This window comes from Hippopotamus amphibius, chromosome 5 (assembly GCF_030028045.1).
Source record: "Hippopotamus amphibius kiboko isolate mHipAmp2 chromosome 5, mHipAmp2.hap2, whole genome shotgun sequence".
NCBI classification, from domain to species: domain Eukaryota; kingdom Metazoa; phylum Chordata; class Mammalia; order Artiodactyla; family Hippopotamidae; genus Hippopotamus; species Hippopotamus amphibius.
The window spans coordinates 80,688,788-80,716,138 of NC_080190.1; the positions used below are offsets into that span (position 1 = coordinate 80,688,788).

At 42.6% G+C, this 27,351-nt stretch overlaps 1 protein-coding gene across 1 annotated transcript in view; it reads left to right on the forward strand.

The window, feature by feature from the left end:
* DISC1 (DISC1 scaffold protein) overlaps nucleotides 1-21,846 on the forward strand; it is a 348,040-nt gene extending 326,194 nt beyond the window's left edge. Inside the window, exons 12-14 of the mRNA XM_057736515.1 lie at nucleotides 9,415-9,532; nucleotides 18,968-19,132; nucleotides 20,586-21,846. Coding sequence (XP_057592498.1) covers nucleotides 9,415-9,532; nucleotides 18,968-19,107 — 258 coding nt within the window. The 3' untranslated portion in view covers nucleotides 19,108-19,132; nucleotides 20,586-21,846. The remainder of the gene's footprint in view (nucleotides 1-9,414; nucleotides 9,533-18,967; nucleotides 19,133-20,585) is intronic.
* Nucleotides 21,847-27,351: the final 5,505 nt, after the last annotated feature.

Sequence of the window (27,351 nt, forward strand, 5' to 3'; positions counted from 1 at the left end):
TATGTCTGTGAGTCTGTTTCTGTTTTGTAAATAAGTTCCTTTGTATCATCTTTTTAGATTCCACATATAAATGATATCATATGATATTTGTTTTCCTCTGTCTGACTACTTCACTTAGTATGACAATCTCTAGGTCCATCCATGTTGCTGCAAATGGCATTATTTCATTCTTTTTTATGGCTAATATTCCACTGTATATATGTACCACATCTTCTTTATCCATTCCTCTGTCTTAATGGGTTCCTTAAGCACAGCACCCAGCACAATGCATTTCATACACGGAATATAGACCTGAAAGGTACTTGCTGATTTCCTCAGATTAACTTTTAAATCATAGCAAGACTTCTTACTTCAGTTATCAGGTTTTTCTTGTTCTACTACTTGATACCATTTCAGATATCATACTGCCTCTCCCTTTCGAATTACTTTTGACAGCATTTTAAAACATCAGCTATTTCAATATTTTTGATCCAGTGACTTAACCAAGGTGGAGCCAGTCTACTCAAATAGTTCACTGCTGATGAATAACACTTCTGAAAGCGTTGCTCTGCTAGGTGTGGCAGCTCTCTTCATAAGTAACGTTGGCAGCTGCAGTGGTACCTGCCTAACGAGCAGTCTCACCTAAGCAGTTTCTGTTCCAAATACATTTCCTATTCAGGAAAAAAATATATATGTATGTGATTTCTTCATCATTCTATATGTAGCCAGATGAGAGGTTGTTCCCAGTTACTTGACCTTATCAAAACAATTATGATTATAACATATTCTCTACCCTTTCAATATGAGCACTAGTTTTAAAACTTTAAATGTTGGTATTTTCCAAATTTCATAGGCAAGGGCATAGTCTTATTTATGGGAAAATCACTAAGTAAAAAATCCTTGGAGAGCCCAGCCCCAGTCTGTGACTGTGGTTTTCACGTGTGTGTGGGATGCAGGCGTCTGCTCAGGCTAGCAACTGAATGCAGTTTTGGATCTGAGTATAAACTTTTCTTGATAAATGTTTTTAGAAAGTCATTTTAATGAGAAAATCCTGCCCAACAAAGGAAATCCCATTTTCTGTTTTAAATCACGCTTCCCGAGTTCGGTGAGTAGGACAGAAATTTGACATCAGCTCTAATTCAACACAGCTGAAAATTTCTGCCCAAACACTCAAGTGTACGGGTTTTGATCATGAGGTGGGTTAAGCAAATTCTCTTTGAAATATTGCCTGACCGAGTTAGGGCTACTGAATCAGACATGTGTGGAGGGACAGTAGGGAAGATTTAGGGCTCTTCCTGAGGCCAATAAAAGACATATTTGTGTGGAAGGACTGGGGCAGGCACACAGGACCCGCCGGCTGCCCTAGAGGCAGGGAATTATCTCAGGCAAGGCTGCTCTTGGCTGCATCCAGGGAAAGGACCTGTGTTCACAGAGGTCTCACTGGTCTCTGCCCGGCTTTTCACACTCAGTGAGAGGCGGCCTTGGCTAAGACAGGCTGAGAAACAGCATCACTTTCTCAAGACCCAGCAGAAAAGAAGACGTCTCCACTCCTTGCTTTGACGAACGTGTCCTGAGCATCTTTTGAGAACTAGGCAAGTTGCACTGGAGCTCAAAGTATGGCAGGACTCCATTCTGCTACCATATAGTTGGGGACACAGGGAGAGATATATGTGTGGAAGAAGTTCTAGCCCAGAGTTGAGGTGATAAGAGATTCAGGGGTCCAGAAGCCTGCCTGGATGAAGTGGGGTCTTCAGGACTTCGAAGAGAGAGGGGGCCTTAGCCAGGCAGAGGAGGGAAAGGCTCAGTAAGAGGCTCTTTTCCTGGTACAGCTTCTTTCATTCTGGCCCATGGGGAAAATAGTTACTCCTTGGGGCTAAATGATGGAATGGATGTATAGAAAGAAAAAAATAACAATTTGAATGGCTGAAAAGACTGCCTGATGGGACAAATTACTGGAGAATTTTCAAAGCCACTTTGAAATGCCAAACAACCTGTACTTTATCCATTCAGAATTGCAAATCCTGCAAAACTCCATTTCAGCTAGGAATGCCAATGAGTTTGTAATGGGGGCTATTTTAATTTTCAAGTATCGGTCATGTAGTCATGTAGGGGTTTTTTGGCCACATTGAATAATAAAGTGGAAGCAAATGTTACCAGTTTCACACGGAGAGGAGCCCAGTGCATGAAGAGCTACTCGATGTGGTTCAGAGAATGTTCACGGGGAATCTGCCGAGGCGATGGGAGCGATGAGCGGTCAAGGCTGTCATATTCTTATTCAGAAAGAAGAAACTCGTGGTCTTTCCCATGTGCCTCGCCTGCTGCCCTCTGCTTCCTTCCAGCCTGTGTTTCATGGACATGGGCACCAAAGGTCCTTTGCTCATCACTGCATCCCAGGTTGTCCTGGTTACCACCATCACCACTTTTAGGTGATGTGTATCCAACCCGTGGAGGGAGCCCCTCACTGGGTGAGGCTGAGCCTTCTGGGTTTCACAGCAGACTCTGCAGAGTTCTGAGGGAGGAGGGAAGAGAAGAGACTTTTTTTTTAATAAGAATTGGAAGCAAGTTTTTATTTATTTAGACTGTGTTGCTTTGTTGCTATGCACGGGCTTTCTCTAGTTGTGGTGAGTGGGGGCTACTCTTCCTTGTGGTGCGCAGGCTTCTCATTGAGGTGGCCTCTCTTGTTGCAGGGCACGGGCTCCAGGCATGTGGGCTCCAGCAGTTGTGGCACATGGGCTCAATAGTTGTGGCTCACGGGCCCTAGAGCACAGGCTCAACAGTTGTGGTGCATGGGCTTAGTTGCTCTGTGGCATGTGGTATCTTCCTGGGACAGGGATCAACCCGTGTCCCCTGCATTGGCAGGTGGATTCTTACCCACTGTGCCACCTAGGAAGTCCTCTCTGATTTCTTTTTGTCATCACTTTGTAGCCCCTCACTCCCACCCTGGGTCAGCCCAGCACAAATCCCTTTCTGTGTTTCCCCCTCCCCCAGCATGGCTAAGTCAGCTGCAGAGGAAAGAGTTGGCTAGACATGGGGAGACCTTTGTCTTAGACCCCAACCCACAACTTTCTCCTTGTGTGACCTTCAGCAAGTCATAGGACTCTTGGAGGCACCTTCAATGTGTGTATAAGGAGGAACTGAACTAGATGGGACTGAGGTTCCTAAGCCTCCCTCCAACTCCATTTCTCTCTGCTTCTAAATATGAAGATGCTCATGGAAGGGCTTGTGACCTTCTTAGCAGCCTTGACTGAGGTGGCCCTTTGGAAATGCTGGCATTTGATGTCCTGGGAAACAGGTGGGAGTGAAAATGAGGGTCTTCACTTTCTTGCAGTTACATCCCAAGCTGGGGTTTCAAGGGTCTCTGACTTCTTATCGTTCACTATTTTGGCTTAAAGAGAAATGACAGTGTTTCCAAAGATCTATTGAAGGACAACTGCTTTGAAAAGAAGCTTCCTTTCTGTGAAGACAAACAAACAAAAGCCCTTCAATAGCTCCTATTTCCTTTTTTTATTTTTCACTTTCCACTATGGCTTAAGCAAATAGTATGGAAAAAAATTAGAGACTGGGGTAGAGTTGACTGTAAGGCCCCCTGCCCTCCTGCCAAGGGATCTCTGCAGAGTCAACCTAAAACCCACTGACTTAAAAGGACACACTTGAGAAAAGTGTTCTCAAAGCAACAGAGAAACCACTGGTAGCAGGCTTGATGCCTCCTGCAGAGACCCTGCCATCCCAGGTGACTGTAGCACACGTACCCTCATGTTCCCAGGAGGAGGCACTCATTAAATAGGGCAGCGGTTTTGTCCTTCATCCCAGGCAGTGAGTGTGCCCCCAAGAGCGGTGTGAGATCCCAAGACAGGAATCTATTCAGTCTCTTACCCTCCTGCCTCTCACGAAGGAAGCATCTTGCTGTGGTTTGTCCACTAAAGAGTCATTTTCCCCAAGGCTAGAAGGAAGCGAGGTCCTGTTGCTTACATCATCAGCAAATATGTTGTTCAGGATATGGGCCTGCACGTTTGATCAGGAGCCAGGGATCTGGGGACCAGCGGTCAGCATCAGTGGCTGCTCTTTGAAATCTCTTTCCTGCACTTCTCAGCCTCATAGCCACAATTCCCAGCCCAGCTGGGAGCTCCCCACCCTGAGACCAGTCTGAGCATTAGCACTTTAGTGAACTTCAAGATCTGGTCGGTCTAGGGACCAGAGGGGGTACTTCCCGCTAGCATTTTACAACGGTCCTGTCCATCCAGGTAGGCTCCTGTGTGTGGTACACCCATGTATCCCACCATTTTAGCTACTATGACTGCATAACAAATCACCCCCAACTTAGTGATTTAAAACAACCATTTATTATATGTATGGATCCATAGGGAGGGCTGTCTTCGCCCCATAAGGTCTGGGTGTTCGCTGGACCACTTGAAGGTGGAGCCTCCAATTGTTTGAAGGCTCAGTTCCTCCCATACCTGGCTGTTGGCTGAGGCCTTAGCTGGGACTCTCAACAAGACACCTACAGCTGGTCTGTCCAGGTGGCTGGGGCTTCCTCACAACACGGAGACTGGGTTCCAGGGCAAGGGAACCCAGTCTCAATATGTGAGAAGACATATCAGCTGTCATGGTCTAGCTTTGGAAGTCAGGCACGTCCCCTCTGCCATGTTCTTTTCATCGGAGGATCCTTAAAGGCCCAGCCAGGTTCAAGGTGGAGAAGTCATAAACTGTGACACAGCAGCAGAGAGGCACGGTTCTGAAGGCCATACTGCTGTGGCCACACCCACTCCCCCAGGCCTGGGCAAAGCCTGGGAAGGGCAAGGAGGTGCTGCCCGGCCCCTCCAGGGTAGGGCTGACGGGCAGGACCTCTGCAACTTTGTCCAGCTCTTGCTCGTGACTCTGGTCCCGTCCTGCCCTCTGTGGACAGATGGGATTTCTTCGGACAGAGCAGAATATTTCATCCGATTGATAAAATACGTAAATCTGCCCTCTCATCAGCTGTCCCTTCTCTGTTTAGGTCTAATTTCATCCCCAAGATTCCCTGTGAAAGCATTGTGGTAAAACCATCAACCACTCAAATAATCCTCACCCAGGTCACACTCAGTATCCTTTCAGTACAGGATCAGAACCTGTCAGTAGTGGTTTGTGCAGGAGCCTGGTGGAGATTCTGTAACTTGGGGAAGCAGCTCCACGAGAGAATGCCAGTCAGATCTGTTACTGGTCAGAGAACCTTGATCTTGCTGAGGTTGGTACCTTATGCCTCTTTGTGCTTTTTAATCTTTTTTTTTTAATTGAAGTATAGTTGATTTACAATGTTGTGTTAGTTTCAGGTGTACAGCAAAATGATTCAGTTATTACATTTTCCATTATAGGTTATTACAAGATATTGAATATAGTTCCCTGTGCTGTACAGTAGGTCCTTGTTGGCTATCTGTTTCATGTATAGTAGTTTGTATCTGTTAATTGCATAATCCTAATTTATCCACCCCCTTTGCCTTTTGGTAACCATACGTTTGTTTTCTATTTCTTATGCTTTTTAATCTTTAAAATTGTTTTTAAAAAATATTCAGTGGTCTTCTCCAGTACTTTCCCATTATGGCTTGAATTAGTGTTCTTAGCTACTTTTTTCTTTGTTATATTTGAGATGTGGAAAATACAACAAAGTATAGTGAAGAAGAAAAAACAATGTGCTATAATGCTGCCCCTCCAAATAGTCATCAATATTTTAGCACTTTGCCTGTTTGAGTATTTCCTCATTATTAACTATTCTTGTATTAAAATGACTGTAATGGCTAAATACAAATTGAATATACCAGAACTTATTATAACCATCCCCTTTATTGTTGGACATTTATGTTATTTATTTTATTTCCTCTTTCTTATACTTTTAATGCAATTATTTTTGCATTACTAAAATAATAATACATTTTTATTTAACATCTATGATAGGCTTTTTTATATTTATTAAAAATGCTTCGTAAAAATTATTTAAATTTAAATATATTAATTTTCTTTTTCATAGATTCCAGAAAAGGGACTATTGGATCATAGATTATAAAGAATTTAAAGTTTTGTTACATGGTCTGAAATTACTTTCCCAAATTCACACAATCACTATCAATCTGTACATAATTTTAAAAAGGAAAACAGGCAGGGATTATGCGTTTGGGGGAAGATGTAAAGCCATATTTTAAATGGATTTAATTCAGCTTTGATTTCTATTTGTTTTAGCCTTAAGATGAAGATTGAATCATTTGATACCATCGGCGAGTGTTTTACATTCCTTGGTTCCACATTTTGATTCTATGCTTTCTTTCTCTTTAAAGTGTATTCTCAGTCGTATATATTTTCCCACTCACAGTGTATTTTTCTCCTTCGTGTGTGACTTGTGGTTTCACTGCTGTCAATCATTTTTCTCCAGATGTTCTTTTTCTTCGTGTCTCATTTAGTTCACGCTTGACTACGGCGTTACTCACTGCCCATTGTCTTAACTTCCATGTAATTTGTCTACTCTGTAATTTTACATCTTTGAATGATAATGTTACTACTTTTAGGATCAGTAAAATATCTATGTATATGTGACTTTTGTGTATTTGCTGTTTTCTCTTCATCACTGCTGTGGCCAATTATGAGCAAACCTTCACACATGCTTCACATGCCTTCTTGTATAATTGTGTCCATTTGTCCGCAAAATCATATGTTGTTGTCACTAGGAGTCTTTTGTCCAGACATTTATTTGTAGTTTATTAGACTTCTCCAGTACTTACGGTAGTTATTGCTAGTTCCCATCAGCACTGTTTTCCGCTAATGTAGTTGACCATTTGGGATATAACTTTAGGGCATTCTGGAGTTGATATAGTGAATGTTAAATTACACATCTGGATTAAACGGTTATTCTTGGACTCCAATTATAGTATTATATAACTCATGATCTCTAAGGACTTTTAAAACATTACCTGGGCATTTTGTTATTTTTGGTGGGCATTAATTGCAGCTTTTGTAGTAACTGCAGTTTAATCTGAATATATATCTTCATTCTTTTCCCTGTGCAAAATTCTTTTTAGTATACCTTCTAAGATTTTCACCATTAGTTGGGAAAATATTACTTTTCCATTTGGTTACTTTTAAATTCTGAGCTCACTTTTTGCTGCTTATTTTATTTTTTAATTGAGATATAACTGACATATAAAACTGTGTAAGCTAAGGTGTTGATTTGAGACATTTATATATTGCAATGGATGACCACTGTAGCTTTAGCTAACACTTCTATCACGACACATACTTATTTCATTTTTGTGGTGAGAACATTGAAAATCTAGTCTCTTAGCATTTTTTAAGTATGTAATTCAGTATCGTTGACTATAATCGCTATGCTGTATATTAGATCTCCAGACTTTATCATCTTCTAACTACAAGTTCATACTCTTAACATCCTTCCTTCAACTCCTCTACCCCCAGCCCCTGGAAACCACCACTCTACTCTCTGCTTTTAGAAGTTCAGCTTTTTTAGATTCCACATATGAGTGACAACATACAATATTTGTCTTTCTCTGTCTGTCTTATCTCACCAAGCATGATGCTACTTTTTTTTTCCTTTGCCTTTATTCTAAAATTCCCTATTTTCTTTCCTCATTTTCTTGACCTTGTTTATTCTTTTCTTTTAAAAATCCATGGCCTTCTAGATGCCAGGCATTACACAGAGGCCCTGCACGCAGGAAGTTTACAATCACTTGTGAGAAACTAACACATGTCAGGATCTGCGCTACAGGTGAAAACACGTTTGGGGCCTTGAAGGAACGGCTGAGGTTCAGACACGATGGAAGAGGGGGCACAGGCAGGAAGATGCGTGTGATGGAAGGCAGTGGGGTCAGCTTTGGTTGCACATAAGACAGCAGAGGGGACCAACGGAGGTGTGGGCCTGCATCAGATGGTGGAAGGGCAGAGTTCCAACTCTTCGGTGGGTTTTTTTTTAATTGAAATACAGTTAATTTACAATGTTGTGTTAGTTTCAGGTGTACGGCATAATGATTCGGTTATTCAGACTATTTTCCGTTATAGGTTATTACAAGATTTTGAATATAGTTCCCTGTGCTATACAGTAAGTCCTCGTTATTTACCTGTTTTATATGTAGTAGTATGTATGTGTTAATCCCAAACTCCTAACTTATCTCCCCCTATCCCCTTTGGTAACCATAAGTTTGTTTTCTATGTCTGTGGGTGTGTTTCTGGTTTGCATAAGTTCATTTGTACCATTTTCTTAAATTCCACATAGAAACGATATCATATGACATTTGTGTTTCTCTGTCTGACTCACTTCACTTAGTGTGATCATCTCTAGGTCCATCCATGTTGCTGCAAGTGGCATTATTTCATTCTTTTTTATGGCTGAGTGGTATTCCATTGTATGTATACACCACATCTTCTTTATCCATTCTTCTGTCGGTGGAACACTTAGGTTGCATCCATGTCTTGGCTATTGTAAATACTGCTGCTATGAACATTGGGGGTGCATGTATCTTTTTGTATTAGAATTTTCTCCAGATATATGCCCGGGAGTAGGATTGCTGGATCATATGATAACTCTATTTTTAGGTTTTAAAGGAACCTCCATCCCGTTCTCCGTGTGGTGGTTTTGTGCAGGAAGGTGACTTAAAGAGGGCTCTCTGCTGGTTCATGTGTGGGATACACGCATGAAGGGGAAACATTTGGGAAGGAGGAAGCTCCCAGACTTGGCTCTTCATTCATGGAATCAATGAATGCCATGCGCCTACCATGTGTCTGACCCCATGCCAGGAGCTCTGGACCCAGCGGCGAGCAAGACACCATCGTCCCGGCTCTTATGGGGCTTGACATTCATTGTCCTTGTTTTTATGGGGCTCACGCTTTTGTGAGGAAGGGGGAAAATCAATACCTACACTAGTGGTGGCAGCGGCCATACACACAATGCACACCTCTTGGCATTTAAAGCCTCTTCAGTATTCTAGCTTTCAGGGTCTGTGACCAGCGTGCCAACACGTGTTCAGTGCCCCATTAGATTCCTGTACCCCTAAAGGAACATCTCTTTGTCTTTACAGGTCAGCCCAGCTGCTCCTGTGACAACCCCTTTGGTTGACATTCCTATTAGATTGTGAGTTTGCCCATGGATTCAGCTTGAAGACCCAGGCTTCCCCTGCGATAAATCCACTTTAGGAGCTGATGTACTGGAAATAGGTCTTTGAAATGACCAGATGAGGGAGGGAAACTGTGGAGCTATCATTCAGTAATAACCTGAAATTGCCATTCTCAAGAATGACCTCCAGAGAAGACAAAGGCTCTGGCATGATTCCAACAGGGCGAGAAGCTGGTGGAGCTCTGTTGGAGAGTCTTCTCTTTGTGGACCATTGGATAAATCACAGATGTGTTCATGGCCCTGAAACAATCTGTAGTCTACAAGTGATCTTTTTCTTTTTCTCTGGGCAGGAATCTTACATCCTTTCGACAGAACTTGGAGAAAAATGTGAAGCTATTGGCAAGAAGTTATTGTACTTAGAAGATCAACTGCACACTGCAATCCACAGTCATGATGAAGAGCTCATTCATATCCTTTTTATCCTGCAGATTAAGCACCTGTTAGATTATTTTGTAAAAGAAGGTCTTAAAAAATTACAGTTTCCCCATGTCTCAGCAGATGGAAACAAATAGATATGCCTGGTATTTAGAATTCAACATACCTCTGATCTCTGCGAGTTTTCAGTGTGCCACGTTTTCTCTCTAGTTTTTGGTAAGTCAGCATTTTTGATTGTTAAACCTGACCGCTAAAAATTAGCAATGACGTTCAGACATGCAGACAATGAAGCCAAAGAAAAATGTAGTTTCAGGGGCTGTGAACTGGGTTTGTGGGGCTGAAGTGGTTGTGGGTCTGACTGGTTCAGTTTTCTAGGGGCTTTCTTAATACAGAGAAACTCAAATCCATCTCCGGTTTTCGTTTCCGTACAATTCTGCCGTATAATGGACAGGAGAGTATCACAGCTAACAGGACTTTGAATCACTCCTTTCCATTTTTTTTCTTGTGCAAGAGTCAATGCATTTCTTGTCACATCTGCAAATACCTTTATCAAAACTAGTTGCCAGTGAGCAAGATGGCACAAGGACCTACTGGCTCAGGTGTGTGTCCCAGTGAAGCACTGAATCTCATGCTGATCTGTGCATGCGGTCGATTTGTCTCTGGTTAGTTCTTTTGAGGACAGATGAGTGGATGCAAGATGGATGAAGGCATATACAGTCCCATCCTGTATTTCTTTTAGTTATTTAGTCGTGAGTTGACACTTCTCTAGATGAAAGTACTTCTCTATTCATTCATCCTTTCTGTTCAGCAGTGTGACTTTTATTAGATATAATTGTGAGAAATGTAGCTATTTTGTAGCCACTTCTCATTGCTGTCTAAATTTTCAGAATTCTAGCTCTTACCATACTATCTGGAGTACACGTGTGTGTGTGTGCGTGTGTGTGTGTGTGTGTGTGTGAATGTATGTGTATGTTTAAGGAGCTTTGAATGGTCAAGGATTAACCTTAATCACAAGTACTGGGATCCACAGTTTAACGACGGACTCAATGTTGTGGGTGTCCCTCCTCCTTATAATCTGAAATCTTTCCCCTTGCTTATTAAACTTAGCAGGAGATTTTTTTCAACTTAATCAGCGATTATTTTCACATTGCTGAAGGTGGATTTTTAAAAGCAGACATTCTGTTTTTCATAACTCCATGCCCCTTACAAACTAGTGATTAAGCTCTCATTTAAAAGTTGGCCAAAGAAACAGTAGAAGATTTTTGTTTTGCCCTTTTGCTTATTCCAAGTTCATGGATCACACGGATTTGAGCAGTTGTAAGGGGGCATGGCTTCCGCAGATGGGCAAGTGACCGTCTGTGGCGGGGTACCTGGGAGCAAGGCCCTGCAGAGGGCCAGTGCATACAGAGGGGTTCCTGGCTGCAGCCCAGAAGGTGGGCTTGTTCCTCAGTGGGAAATACCAACTTGTGGTGGCTCAGGTAGCAGTTCTGGGAGCTGCGGTCGGGATCTGTGTTAGTCTCTTGTTTAGAAATTTTCCAGAAGGTTAGTTTGACTTTAGGGAATTGAGTTTTCTCCTTAATAGGTTTGGGTGGTGGGGAAGAGGCTGAGAGGGGACAAAGCTGTGCGTAAATAAGATGCTTTTAGTTTTCCCACAGCCAATCCAAGCCAGATTCAGGAGCAGTGGGATCACAGACAGTGGATAAAGCCTCTTAAAGCATCTGTAAAGTCAGATAATAACATGTATCTCTAAAGTTTTCATTTGGGCTACATGAGGTTATATTCAGAAAATATATTTAGCATAGTTCTTATACATGATTAAGTGCTTGGTTTTAGGTAGAAAGCCATTCTCAGTGTCTGTGTCACAAGCTCAAACCACATCCCATTTACAGATGAGGTTTCAGGGTAGGTTGATTCAATCACTTTATAATAAATCCTTGAAAGAATTGATTGGTAACCACACAATGGCTTATAAGAAAAGGCATTTAATTCTAATAAAACTGCCATAGACAGATAGGGATTGTTTTTCTTACTTGATAGTTGAGAAAACTGAGGCTTAGAAATTACATGGTCCAAGGTCATTTCTGTTGAAGGACAGAAGTATTCAGCCACCAGCCCCATGGTCCTTGATGGCCAGTCAGGAGGCAGCAATGCCTATAAGTAGCTGGACAGGCCTGTTCTGTGGAACATACAGTTACTATAAAAATGGTAAGCTATAATAGAAAGTTGTTTAGTGAAGTTATGTTTATTGAGAATTTTGCTGATCCTTGGGAAGCACTGGTTTAGGTACTGAAGTCACCCCCTTCTCCCAGTAAAATCTACACCACAAAATGGATTTCTACCCAGACTTTCCTCTGAAACCCTGGCTTTGTTCTGTGTCACTGATTGAGAGTAAATACACAGAAGGTATCTTTGAATTCAAACGAAGCAGCACTTAGGTTCGCGTGGAACTTTGTGCCCTGAGATAGAAAGACACATTTACAAGCCTCGATGTAGGCTTCTTACACAAACTAAAGCCCTTGTTTCAAATGAGAACTTCTCTTGAGATTCAAAGAGGCTGCTGAAATCCTGCAGCCAAACTCCAACTGGTTTGTGTTTCCATTCTTGATCAAAGAGACAAATCTGAGCACAGTTGAAGGAAACAGCTTGCCGTCAACAACAGGAAAGAATTTCCCAGCAAGTGTAATATTTTTGTTTGATTCCATTAAGGACTCTGCCAGAGCCTCCCGTGCGTAGGCGCAGAGTGAAAGTGATTCATATGCGTCCATATCGATGTCCGTGTCCAGAAGACTCAAGCCTTGGACACTCCAGATGCTCGTTCCCTGTGTGGAAGGCACGGGGCTTTGCAGAAGCCGTGCGTGTGAGAAGGCCCTAGTAGTGCAGCATTAGCAGAGGGTGGGCCAGTCACCAGCAGCGGGGCTGAGTTTCCCAAACAGATTCGCTGGGCATCCAGACTTGACATCGGGGCCATGAGCAGCTGGCTGGGAGTCTCTTGCTTTTATGAAGAAGATACTAGATTGACAGATCGGAGGAAGGGGAGAAGACAGGCCCTGTCCCTTCATCATCCTGACAGGCTCACTAAATTATACGCAGTCGAATAACACCGCCAGTGCGTCAGCCACCGCGGGGCGAGCATCTGAGAAGAGTGTGCACCGTTAATTGGAAGAGCTGGTGCCGCAGAGGTGACTCACGCCTGGTGTCTGAGGCGAGGATGGGAGGTGTGACTACACTGCCGCTCAAGCCGGGATTTCCAGGAGTCTGAGTCTCTAGTATAATTTCACAGTCATTTTGGGTCCTAATTAGCAGTTGTGTTTTGAAAAACATTCTGAGTTTTTGAGTATGGAATGATTCCTCCATGTTTATGACGTTTTCACTGAAAACCATGTAGGTTGGGTGGATTTTTTAGCAGGGAGTTTTTCCTTTCTCCTTCCACTTCTGCAACACACTTTCAAAAGGAAAGAAGGACATGTTGGATTGGGACCGGACGCTGAGCCTATTTCAGAGCCCCCAGGGCAGTTCCGCCCGCCTCTGAGTCATAGATGAGACAGGGACAGACTGATTCTGTTTGTGGTTCTATTTGTATTCATGTCCAGGAAACCCTCCTGGAATTCTGTTCTTTCTGTTTATTTGGAATGCGTGCGGCCCAATCGATTAGTTTTGGTGGTGCCTCATGGCATACAAATACTCTAAATACATCCAGGCACTTGCACAAACACTGCATCCCCTTAAGAGCCCTTGTTTGGTTCAGCTTTCAAATGTGCAGCTGTAACAAAGGGAATAGGAGTTTGGGGAGCTTGCTCTGCCTCCTTGGAAATGCTTTCTGCTTCTAGAGCTCAAGAGCTGGAAGAGGGATCGTGACCATCGTGGAGCTCCATGGTTTTACAGATGAGCAAACTGAGACCCTAAGAGGTTGCTGTTTGAACGCTGTGTATGCTAGGCTGATGTGCGTATGGTGGTGGGGCTCTTCCCTTTGGCCCCCACCAAAGGGAGTGGGGCGGGAAGTTGGAGCACCACAGTGGGGGAGACGAGGGAGTGGAGGAGAGGTGTGGACACCGGGCTTCTGCTGCTGGCTTAGCACAGTGTGATCTTGGCCCTGGGTGGGCACTACAGGAAAGGTCCCTGTGCAAGTATTACATCCATTGAAGCTGGTCGTGTGTAGGCGGGGCTCTTTGCTCTTCAGCAGCTGTGTCCCTCACCTTTGGCTTTGGGAATGAAGGAAAATTCCCAGGACTGTGGCTATAGGGGCTGCAGGGGAATCACATGCAGAGGCTGTGAAGGAATGATATGAGGGAATAATTTAGCAAATGAGTCGCTGTTTCAAAGGACGTACTGTTGCTTCTTTTGGAAGCAAACTAGGTCACGTGAACTGAAGACCTACTTTTGACCCAGCTACTAAAATGATCACTTGGAATCTCAATTGGCAGTAAAACACTCAATCGTTTTTATATATAAAGAAAAGACCCCTTTGAAAGAATCTGAGGATCTTTGCACATAGCTTCCCCAAAGGACAGTGCTGTCTTAGCACTGGAAGACATCTGTGAAACGTGTCATTTGGTCTTCCCCTTTACTGATTGCAAACACAGTCCGCATAATTTTACTCTCAAGAAGTATGATCTTATTTGCAAAGCAGAAATAGAGACAAATACGTAGAGAACAAATGTATGGACACCAAGGGGGGAAGGGGCGATGAATTGGGAGATTGGGATTGACATATATACACTATTGATACTATGTATAAAATAGATAACTAGTGAGAAGCTACTGTATAGCACAGGGAACTCTACTCAGTGCTCTGTGGTGACCTAAGTGGGAAAGAAATCCAAAAAAGAGGGGATATATGTATACATATAGCTGATTCACTTTGCTGTACAGTAGAAACTAATACAACATTGTAAAGCAACTATAATAAGAATTAATTTTTAAAAAAATGAAAAAAAAAGTGATGCTCTTGCCTGATACAGGTGTAGTCTATCCCAAAGTGGTCTTGGGTTCAAAGGTATTTTTAAAGATGTTGGCATGCCAATCCTTGTGCCATTGTAGTTAATGTGCCAGTTTTCTTAGATGCCACAGATGTTTGGTGGCATATCTGTTACACAGGAATGATGTAGACACTTAGCTAGAGAGATTTCTATGACAGGCATCTTAAGAATCATTTAACTCTTTTGAGACCTCTTCCTGCACGTAGATGTAGTGAGCACCGCTATAACATATATACACATTCCAGTACTGGAGTTTTACTTTATTTCCTCAGCACTTTGACAAAAAACAAGGTCAACTATCAATCGGCCTTAACTGTGAACTTCTTGGAGGAGAAATCAGAAAATCTGACTCTAGTCCTACTCCACTACCTAGTAGCCTTAAGATTTTTGTTAGATGTAGCAAATGGGATGGTTTATCTTTCTGTAGATCAGTGAAAAAGTGTTGCAAAAATGTTTTTAAAAGTACATTTTTCCAGTATAACCTTCAAATGCACATCTGCAGCCTGGACCTCTCCCTGAACCTCAGGCTCACGTCTGCTTCCTCCTCAGTGTCTCCACTTGGCTGACATAGAGGCTTTTCCAACTGCACGTGTCCCAAATCCAGTTCCCCCCCTCCCCCCAAAACCCTGACCCATTCCCAGTCTTCTCCTTCTTGATAAGTTGCAAGTCAATTTCTGCTTAGATGAAAAATCTGGGAGTTGTTCTTGCTGCCTTTTCCTTCCTTCACATCTCACAGCCAGACCCTCACATATGCTGCTGTCTCCATCTTCAAAACATCTGGAATCTGACCATCTCTCACCACCTCCACTGCCACTGCCTGGGACCAAGCCATAAACTTTCTGGCCTGAATTATGGCAATATCTTCCTCTTATCTCCGTGCTTCTGCCCTTGCATCCTTTAATCTACTAATGGTTAAAGCAGCCAGAGAGATCATGTCCCTTCCCTGCTCCAAACTCTGCCATGGCTCCGTCTCATGATCTAGCCACATGCCCTTATTTTCTGCTCACTCACCGGCACGGAAGCCCTGTGACAGTAGTGACTTTGCTCCGTTCACTGCTCTGCTTCCCACATCTAGAACATTTCTTAGCACATAGTAGGAGCTCTGAAATGTTTGAGTATTTGATTGAATGGAGGAAAGAATGAGGATCTCTACCTACAGGATTATTTTCCCAACAGCTTAATAGAGAAATGTTTCTAGTGTTGTTGTTGTTGTTGTTTCATTTAAATCTTTTTAAAACTGCTGAATCAGAATAACAGATTCAATCAAGCCTATCCTAAAATTTAACAGTTGTGAAAAAAAGATTTTTAAAGATACTTCTCTTAAAATATTTCTAAATTATTTTCACTAAGTGCTTAATCTGTTTTTTATTTCTTATTGTTTAAATTGTAATTTATCTTTTATTGAAGTATAGTTGATTTACAATGTTGTGTTAGTTGTTGGTGTACAGCAAAGTGATTCACATACATATATATGTATATATATTCTTTTTTCCACATAGGATTCTTTTCCCATATAGGTTATTATAAACTATTGAGTAGAGTTCCCTATGCTATACAGTAGGTCCTTGTTGTTTATCTATTTTATATACTGTAGGGTATATATGTTACTCCCAAGTCTATGAGTCTGTTTCTAGTCTGTAAATAAGTTCATTTGTATCATTTTTTTTTGGATTCCACATGTAAGTGATATCATATGATCTTTGTCTTTCTCTAATTTACTTCACTTAGTATGATAATCTCTAGGTCCATCCATGTTGCTGCAAATGGCATTATTTCATTCTTTTTTATGGCAGAGTAATATTCCATTGTATATACGTACCCACATCTTCTGTATCCATTCATCCGTCGATGGACATTTAGGTTGCTTCCATGTCTTGGCTATTGTAAATAGTGCTACTATAAACATATATCTTCTTGAATAAACACATTGGTTTAACTATGAAAGGACGCATGTCAATAGTGAATATTACAGAAGTATTAAAAAAAGGCTCCTCTGTCTCCCAGTACCAATGCCTAGAAGAAGTCCAGCCCTGTGTCCTCCTGAGGTGCTTTTCTAGCTAGAAATGGTTTACCCCTATAGTCCTTTTTTCCCCCCCCAAAATTAGGATCATTGCATACACATTGTTCTGCTTTTGTCCCTCTCACTCCACATTTTATCCTGGACTCTTTCATGGAAGCACATTCAAAATGTTTTGAAACTCACATGTAGTATGGCATCATACAGGCACGTTGGTTAGAGGGAAGTATTTTGTAAATAAAAACATGATTTTAATCATTTTGATGATTAATCCTCCATAAGCTCTAAAGGAAGTTTCCAGAATTTCTGAGGTCTGGCCCAACTTAGACAGAGCCACTTCTGCCACTGTAGTAGATAAACCCTAAATCTCATCTCACAAAAGGCACTCTGCTCTCACAAGAGAGAATATTTCTTTTCACCCTAGCCCTGTGGAGCCAGTATGCGGATCTGCATGTTACAAGGGAGACAGTGAAAGCATTTCATGGGTTCAGAGCTGGTGGCCACATCCTCAAACCCCAGCCTTCTCACCCCTCCTTGTGTCCCTGGAGATTGTTGCCTGAGGGGCTGATGTGTTACATAACTTAGTCTTTTTCTTTTGCGGCTTTTCTCTCACTCTCTCTTTTTAAAAACCTTTTCGGTGTGTTCTGCCAGTGCTAGAAATTTTATGAGTTCTTCACGAAGCCGTTCATTGCGCTTCAATCTCTCTCTAAAAACCTTGGTCGTCATCCAGCGTATTACAAAGCCGGGCCTGAAGTCCCAGGCTGCATATCAAAGGTAATGAAGTCTCAGGAGTTTGTCAAGATTCATAAACTGCTTAAGCTCTACGCACTCTTTCTAAGTGTAGCATAACTTTGTGATTAATTTGCAGCTTGGTATTCGGTCTGGGACCACTTATGCTCTTGCTTGTGTAAAGTCATATGTGTTTTCACTGAAGATTAGCAGAGCTGTTCAGAGAAATGGAGGAAAACCAAGTCTTTTAAAAAAGAAAAGACAAGTATTGGATACTTTCTTCTCTTGCATCCCCCCAGCCCCACCCTCATTCCCCTCAAGTTCAAGTGCAAGGAGTGAATCATCATAGTAGATGTATGTAAATTATGTAAATGATGAAGTCCAGTGAGGATTCCAGAGGATGAGAAGCTGCGGAAGGCTTGTCAGGGTGGCTCAGCATTTTTGCTTAGGTGAGGTTCATTTGCATAATTCCCAGGATCCTCTGGAGTTCCCTATTTAAAGAAGAAAAAAGAAAATTTTCTATAGTTATAACCTAAAGGTATCTCTTTCTCTTGACATTGCATTGACATTGCACTTAGATAAAAAAAAACATTGTAGTAGATGTAGACAGTCTGTGAGTGGGAAGATTTCTGCAAGCTACTTTCCCCAAAGCTTTCTGTTTTCTCCATCTAGTAATATTTAAGTGGTCTGACCGCATGTGATGATTTAACAGCATTTAAGTGGTGTCAACATGTTTCTGTGTTTCCTCTTAGTTCTTGTTGGATGAAGTTAAATTACTTTACTTATTAAATTAAAAGAATTCAATCCATCACTCATCCTGTATTTATCCTGAGAATTGTTCTGACTACAGATACAAAAGGGAGAGAAAAGAGGGGCCTGACTACCGACAGATCACTGTTGGTTAAATATTCCCCAGCTCAAACACCTAGAAGAGAGCTCATCTCTTAAGAGAATGACAGGCATACTATTTATTCCATATAATTATTTGCTAAGTTCTCTATGATTATTTTATTTATATGAGAAACAACTTTACAGGTTATGAAACTAAGAACCCAACCGTTTGAAGAAAAACCAGCCAACCAACCAACCCAGAAAAGGCAAGCTCCTTGCACTCTGTTAAATCTCAACTGCCCTGAATGGCTATTTTACAAGTATTTGGAAGTATAATAGCATGTGACAGCAGATTGGAACCTAATGGGGTTTAGAAGTCACTGTTTCACGAGAAAACTGAGGTTCAAATTGATTTGCACAAGGTGACAAGGCTGGTGGATGACGAATAGGGACTGTAGCTCGTGACTGAGTTTGGACCTATGGTGGCCCCCCTCCTGGCTCTTTTCAGGAGCTCTGATTTCCAGCCTTCTGCCTTTTCCTCTGTCAGAGCACTTGGATGTGACAGCTGCCCCGCCCCAGCCTGGGGCTTAGCAGGAATTACAGTCACACTGACCATACTCCTTGGAGCATCCTGGTTTGCCATCTGTCTTGGTCTAAGAGCCGACTCTTCTTTTCCTTTTGGAAGCCTTCCTTGAGATAGTGAATGACCTCAGGCCTCATAGAAATTGCATTCGCTCTTAAAAGAAGCATAACATTGGTATTAATATTTAATTCCTACAATTTGGAGGAACTTGAAACTGCAATTGGGGGCAGTGCCCATCTGCTTCCAGCAGACATGTGGCTCTTACCAGATCCCTGGGAGGCTGCAGAGGGCCACCCGTCACCTTCGCCTGTGTTCCTTGACAATGTGTGCACAGTCTCTCAAGAGGGAGCTCCAGATGGTGAAGGAAACTCTGCAGGCCATGATCCTGCAGCTCCAGCCAGCGAAGGAGGTGGGAGAGAGGGAGGCTGCAGCTTCCTGTGTGACAGCTGGTGTCCAGGAAGCACCGGCCTGAGGCGTGACGGGATGAGGGAAGGAGGGTGAGTGACTACATCATCAACGTGGATGCCGGGGTCCTCTCCCTGCTCCTCTGCATAACCAGTGCCTCCAAACCAATTACAAAGACGGATGTCACCCGGCAGAAGGGTGGTCTGCTCTCCTGAGGCTAAGATCAAGGGGTCTGCAGATTGGAATAGGCAGGGAGGAGTGAACTGCAGATTTCCTTGTAAATGTCCGTCTGAGGCACCTTTAATGTGTCATTAACAGGCATGTCCTGCACAGGACTTGAAAAATCTTTCCATTTCAGCCCCCATTAGACAGAAATTGGGGTGATTTCTGCTATAAAGATGTCTCTTTTCCTGTGCCATCTTGGTTTCTCCTGCAATTAAAATATTTCCTGACTTAAGAACCTGTAAAAAGGAAACCATACATGTCTCTCTCATCATACCTGTTACACTTTCCTACAGGCACATGATATAAGGAAGCTAATTAACCCCAGAATTTGGAATTAACAGCTTTTCACCTTAACTGCTCCTGTGATTCTCTATAATCTCAGAAGAATTAAGATGAAAAATTCCAAAGGATATTTTTTTAAAGAGACAGACGGTCATGTGCAGCCCTCTGGCTTTCCTGCCTTGGCAACGCCTGTCTCTACAGGATGGGTCCCTGATGTTTCATTGGGACATTCTGAAATTCACTGATAATGAGAGCCGGAAGGGAGTAGAGGGCCTGAATGGGTCAGGGGCCGTGTTTAAACATTTAAGCCTCACCTGTTTTCCCCAGAACCTCTTTCATTCAGTGTCAGGCAGGACATGGAGGTGGAAACCTTCGGGGCAATGTAGTATTCAGTGAGGCACTGCTGTACTCAGTTAATCAGTGCTGTACTCAGTGAGGCAGTGCTGTACTCAGTTAATCAGTGCTATACTCCGTGAGGCAGTGCTGTGCTCAGTTAATCAGTTCATCAGTGCTGTACTCAGTGACGTGGGGCACTGCAGGCCCCTCCTGCTGAGGCAGCTGTGAAACAGGCTGAGCTCACCAGGCGGTGCTTCCCAAGGTGCGCTGAGGAAGGCAGCCTTGAGAGATGCTCCACAGGTGCACAGCTCCCCTTTGGCGCGACTCCATTTGGGAAGTGCGCCCCACCACCATTTCCGCTTGGAGACCACGGTGCAATCAGCATATTAGCCTGTGAGGATGCTTCGAGTAAGGAAACCCTCTTGATTTTGTCTAACCCCAAACTCCCCAAGTTTAATGGATCATGGTTTGTTTTTTTTCATTTAAATTCTACTAATATTCCATCAGTCTAGTGCTGTGCAGCATTGCATTCTCTGGGGAAGTCATGGTCCAAATTCTGATTTACATCACTTTTGTGTGTGTTAGAGATGAAACTCAAAACTTTTGCTGTGTTGAGTTAATAACGACTGGCCGCAGTTTGTAAGTGTAATTCACTAACTGGTCTTTCTGTGCTTCTGTCTCATGGCTGCTCACAAAAAGTAGTGATGCTCCTGCCTTCATTCGGATCCACGGACACAAGACAAGCTTTGTCGTTTCCTGAAGTCACGCTGCCATTTCCTTCCATGCTGTGCGATGCTTCCATCAGGAGACGGCCCTGCTTAAGCCAGCAAGTGGCCAGGGTCCAGGGAACAAAGCAAAAGCACCACGTGTGAATTTTCTGATTGTCTTTCCTACAATTTTCTCTTGAGCATTTAAAAATATTTACTATACATATTTTAATAAGTATAATTAGTTTGTTCTAGGAATGCTTGGTTTTGCAGTGAGGGAGCAAATTCCTGAGTTATTTACCACCATGTCTAAAAAAATATTCTGTGCTAGTCGCATGGCACATGGAATTCTTGAATCCTTTAGTTCATTCCAGTGAAGCAAAATTTGGAAAGAGGTAGAATTGTCTCTAATGAATCCCTACGTTGAGAAGTATCATTTTTAAAAAGCCCCGCAAGACATCTTAACAGTCACTAACCCAAGTGTTTTGTATTACTCAGACACCATCATGAATAATTCTGCAAGGTTATGATGTATTTGAAAATTCTGGAAGCTAATGACTGTCTGCATGTGCCCCAAATAAGGGTTCTCTGGTGCTGCCGGTGGGCAGCGTGTCAATTTCCTTGCTGAGATGCCTGATCAAGGCAGATGAATGATGTTTTAACCACACGCTGCAGCTCATCTGCCGTCTGTGCTCAGGTCAGAGGCAGTCAGGAAGCCTGCACAAGGCCAGGGTGTTTCCTCTGACCTCATGACCTTCTCAGGACAAGCCTCTCTTCAGCCACTGTGACCCCAGAAGACCCAGGACTGTGTATCCCAAACCATAATATAGGGCAGTTTCTGTCAGGGCAAACTAAGATGAGATTAGGGCTTGAATTTAAAAGCCACAAAACAATAGCAATAAAAATCTAAGCTTTCATGGAGGCAGTCAAGACCAGAAGCACAAGTGCAGTAGAAAATGATGACTTTGGATCTGATTTCCCTGTGGCACTGTGCGAGAGAATCAATGATATATTACACGGTTCTCTGTGCAGAGATGCTGGCATCCTAACGCTGCCCATTTATCTTCTACCAGCCTGAGCTATGGCATGTTCTCAGTCAGTGACATTCCCGGTTCCTTTCAACTTCGTGAAGTTTCAACATCAAAATGATCTTCCTCAAATCAGATGAGCATGTAATGTTAGGAACTTCTCTTCCTGTGCAGTAAGGCTGGTTTCCCCACCCCAGGAGCACAGAAAGCCTCGCATGAGTGTGCTAGGACTTAATTCTTATTCCAACCTTATGGGGTAGGTGTTTGTAGATGATGACATTCAGCCTTAGGAGACATGAACTTTCTCCACGGCACAGAGCTGGTGAGTGGGGGACTGGCAGCAGCAGTAGGAGACAAGTAGACTGCTCTCAACTGTGGTCTCCCTAAAGTGCCTTTAATGTCTTTTTGACACTACGAGCCATGGAGCTTATTTGTTCCCTTAAGAACACATGGCCACCTTGGGAGTCCTGCATGGAGAATCAGAGAAACTGAGCTCAGGGAAACCTGGGCTTCCCTCACCCCCAGTTGAACCCCACTGCTCTGTGGCCATGAAGTCTAGGCTCAGATAGGTTTCAACAGACCTACCGGCCACCACTGTCCTAACCAGCTATTCATTCCCCATCCACCTCAAAAGCCATGCCAGGAACGACCACTTACTGCCTGACACCAGGGAGATTTTCTTGAAAACCCCCATCTAATTGGTATCTTTCAGAAAACATTCAAGAAAGCAACACTGCACTCATTGGTTAATGCCTTCTTGAGAAATGATTCAATGTTCTTATTTTGAATAACCTCATCTTATCCAGTCTTTGATTTGTGTCATGTAATTTATTACTTCATTGAAATTTACTTTTTGTATATGAAATTAAAACTGTTATCCAAGCCATGGTTCACCTTTAACAAACATTTTTTTTTATCTTTTGGAGTATGGATGATAGAAAAATGTATCAGCTTTACTCTTCTCATCTTTCTGTTACAGGATGATTCATTGTATAGTTACTTACAGAGCACAAAATGTTTCTAATAAAGCAATGCTTTAAAATTGTGTTTGTGTTTACTTTCAGATATTAACCAGTCAGAAAAGGATGGAATTTTCTATTCCAGACCCTTTGAGGAAATTGAAAATAACATTACCACTAAGTGGGAACAGGACAGGGTGCCTACTAACACCACGGGAAACATTTTACTGGAGACACTGGCTAATTCAGTTAGGCAAGAAAAGTAAATGAGAATTACAACCTGGAAAGGAGGAGATACAACATTACTAATCACAGGTGATGTCTTTGTAAGCCAGACAACCTAAGAGAATTAACAAAAACACAAACACAAAATTTATTTACACAAATAACAACACAATCAGCTTACCAAAATCAATAGGTTTTACATACCCAAACAATAATCAGAAGATAAAGTATAAGAGAAGATGCTACTTTCAATAGCAGCAAAAAAAAACAAAAACAAAACAAAACAAAAAAAACAGCTAGGGACAAATTTAAATAAGTGTATAAGTCTTAGATGAGGGAAATTTTGAGATGAAAAACACAAGAGAAGAATAAAGAGAAAAACACATTTGGGTAGGAAGTCATCATAAATTGTCAAATCTCTGTAAGTTAATTTATAACTATTACCTGATTCCCACTGAGTCACAAATATCTAGCTATTCCCAGTATCCATCCTCTGCCTCACCCTTCTAGCAATTCTTCATTAAGGTACTTGAACTACAGATGTACTCACACATGTGGGGAGTTGCCATGTGCATTTATACTGTTAAAGCAGTTAAACAAGGAGGCCATTAGCCCGAGGGGACTCTGATGCCCTGCTGCCTACACCAGCAAACCCACATCTAAGCCCGTAAATGCCTCAAGGTTATGAAATTGAAACCAGAGATGACCAGTCACAAACAGCCAGTTAGGCTTTGAACCGTAGCCAATCAATATTTCCCTTTCTTTGCTTCCACTTTTTCTCTGTAAAATTTTTTCCTGCTCTAGTCAGTGGTACCTCCCAACCACTTCTGGTTTAGCACTGTCTGATTCAGATTTTTTGCTCAAAAAACTCTTAAAGAGTTTGACATGCCTCAGTATATTTTTTTAATGGCACCATTGTTTGTAAGAGCAAACGTGGGAAGTAACCTACATTTTCATCAATAGTAAACTGTTTTTAAATAAGTCATGGTACAGACACACTATGGAATGCCTTGAAGTTGCTAAAAGATCCTTCTATACACATCTGCTTGCATCTGCAGAAATATCACTGCAAAGGGGCCAAGGACTTAGGGAAGAGGGATGGAAGGAAACTTCCTTTTCCCATATCCTGTTCTTCTTTTAAAAATTTGTACCAAGTGCTTATGTTTACCTACTCAACAAATAAAGTAAATTCTTTAAGAGAAAAACCATGGTTGTGGAGACTGGAGTGGGCCCTTGGGCAGAGCAGGGCACACAGGCCCAGGTGCCCCCCTAATGCTGCTGCAGGATTCACCCCCTAGTTAGCACCCACTATGTGCCCAGCACCGTACAGGACAGTGTGCCACGTATGGGCCCTGTGGCGTGTGACAGTATAACTGTGACAAATTATGATCAAATGATCTGAAGGAAGTAACTAACATTGTAATTATAAATATTACCATTTTAAAGACAAGGGATGCATTTTGTTTTGACACTTGAACAATGATGTCCGGTGGCAAAGTACCAAAAATTCAATCCCCTCTGTAATCCCAGTTCTGGTCCTGGGTTAGGGGGTTGGGCAAAGCCTCCTTCCTTCGAACACAAGACCAAAGAGAGCTGCGGGTTTGTTGTGAGGGCAGAGTGGGGGCTGGGGGAATGGAGTTACGTCTGTCCCCCATCGTTCCTTAGGAGCTAGGTGTGCAATCAGTGTTTTCTTCCAATAAGTATGCTTTTAAATGTACCTAGCACACACACTTTCACACTGGAGAAAGGAGGTTATGACAGACACCAGGGTGAAGGACGGTCCAGAAAACATCTTTATCTCCCCTCCTTGTTACAATAACACAAAAGAACTTCTTGCTTTTACCTTTCTCTTTGCAGGGGTTTGAAAAGCATCTATTGGAAGCCAAGCTCAGGTTCATTACAGGAATTTGATCTCTTCCCATTGTCTATTCATTTGCTCCAAAAATATTATTTAACTTTTATTATAAAAGATATTTTGCCCATGATGGATGAATTTATGAGGTTAAAGACTTAGTGACAAATCATCCAGCCAGTAATGAATATATTGTGGGTTGTTTCTCAGGACTCTTTGCTTTAAACCTACGTGATAAATTATTAGACTATGCCCCTCCCACCCCACACACACTGAGACACCCAATAGCAGTTTAGTTAATGTTAAGTAACAGTTACTCATTATTCTGTGTTTCCTATATTATTTTTATCTGTAGGAACAATATTTAAAAGAAAGTATTTAAAAGAGTCATGGCTAAACCACTATCTTCATTTCCCCCGTCTTTGTCTACACAAAAACATTTTCACCAAACTGTAGCCAGTCTATTTTTTATTCTGCTTTTTATGTTTAAGATGATGGTATTTTCCATTTTGGTACATAATGGCTATAATCGTTGCATTTGTTGCTGCATAGTCTATCAAATTGATCTTCTATAACTTAGGTATTCCTATGTCATTGAGCATGAAGTCTCTCCAATATTTTGCTGTTATAGATAAAGCTGCAACGACATCTTCACGCATCTAGTTTTTTCTTTGCTTTGAATTACGTCCCTTGGAGAAATTCCCAACAGTGAGGATTCTGGAAAAAAAGGTAAGAAAAAGTGTCACATTTAAAATGAAACTTGCATTAGGGAACAAATCGAAGATAACAGCCAGCCCTGCAAGCAGCCCCTCCTCTGCTGGGGGGCGGGGATTCCCAACCAGGTATTGATTGGCTTCATTGATTTTGCAGTGTTTCCTCTCGTGGTGAATATATCCACAATCACCACATCAGGCAAATCACAGCTGGGCAATTTCTACCATTAGAATGAGCGGCATCGACTCTGCAGCTGCATTTCACTGCGGTCCTCGGAGGCTGCTCTCGTTGGTCTGTGCCCACGCTATTCTGTCTCCAGATAAAATGTGTGAAGTCCTGCAAAATCCAGGATTTAAAGACCAAAGGTCTGTACTGAAGTCCTTTTCTTCTTGCCCATTGTCTTCTTGGTCCTTTGAACATCTGCAAAAGGAAGTTGATGACAATAAACCCTGCCATTCAGGGTTGCAGAAAAAAAGCAAAGAAAATATGTATGAAAAAATGTAAAGCAACATATACAGACATTTTTAAATGAGGAAAATTTCTAGTGTAGGGAGTGAATAGAATCCATCTAAGTGGGACTGCAACCCAGTCAAGATCACTGTGTTCACCCCAAAGGGAAAACTCCTGAGATGTACGTGGTTATGCAGGTGGGTCTTGTTCTTGTTAGTATGAAAGAGGAGTGTTTCACATTTGTGACTTTGTGTGCCTCTTCCTCTCCCAACTCCCAACGTGGTCTCAGACACTCAGGAGAACACGAAAGGTTGAAATACAAAGTGCTTTGGAGAACTTCAATTTAATCTACTCAGCCCAGCCTAGCTGAGGGGTAAATACTGATCCACACATAAGGGTCTTTCTAAAGCATCCTACCCAACCTGCAGACTTGAACAGGAACCTGAGCCTGGCTTCGGATGACTAGAGCCAGAGCACTCCCCCCACCTGCCCCCCACCCATTTCACATCCTTAGCCCCAGAGCATTGTGGGAACGCAGATTCCAGACACCCCCTCTCCCAGCCCCACGGTTACCCCAGCTCTCCATCTCCTTTCAACGTTGCATTTTAATACCTGTCCCCTTGATTTGCCATCCTTTTTATCCCCATCCCACTTCAATGACCTATTTTCCTAATTTTTACGAATACCTCCCCCTTGGGGCTTTGATGATTTAGATCTCTTTTTCTTACCTAGTTTATATGCATTTCCTCTTTAGAGGGGAAAGGAAAAGTGGCAATTGCTGATGACTTGAGAGCTCCAAGGTGAACTCAGTGATTTGAAAGCACCCTCTTCATTTACTAACCTTGAAGGGACTCCGGCTGGGGCTCCAGCATTTACCTCCTCTTCAGAAGGAACTCCTGCTCTCAGCAGGACAAGAACATCTGTAACAAGCACCCAGCTGGAGACACTGCGAACAGAGACTCTGCTTCCCTAGGAGCCTCTGTAAATACAAACCCTGCGCCAAGTCTTTCTTCACCAAGATGGGATCGTCTGATGCTTTGTGTCTGCCCAGAGTTCCATTCTTACAAGTAGAATGAAATAAGAACTCCTTCCTTGACAGGAACATGAGGGGACCTGGAAAGACGTTGAGAATACACGCTGTGAGCAAAGACACTGCTGGAGGCTGTTTTAAAAAATGAAGATGAGGGCCTTCCCTGGTGGCACAGTGGTTAAGAATCCGCCTGCCAATGTAGGGGACACGGGTTTGATCCCTGGTTGGGGAAGATCCCACATTCCACGGAGCAACTAAGCCCGTGCGCCACAATTACTGAGCCCATGTGCTGCAACTACTGAAGCCTGCGGGCCTAGAGCCTGTGCTCCACAAAGAGAGAAGCTACCCCAATGAGAAGCCTGCCTACTGTAACAAAGAGTAGCCCCTGCTCGCCACAACTAGAGAAAGCCCAGCGCACAGCAGTGAATATCCAACACAGCCAATAAGGAAATAAATAAATTTTAAAGAATGAAGATGAAAATAAAACAATGCACTCTTAGAAA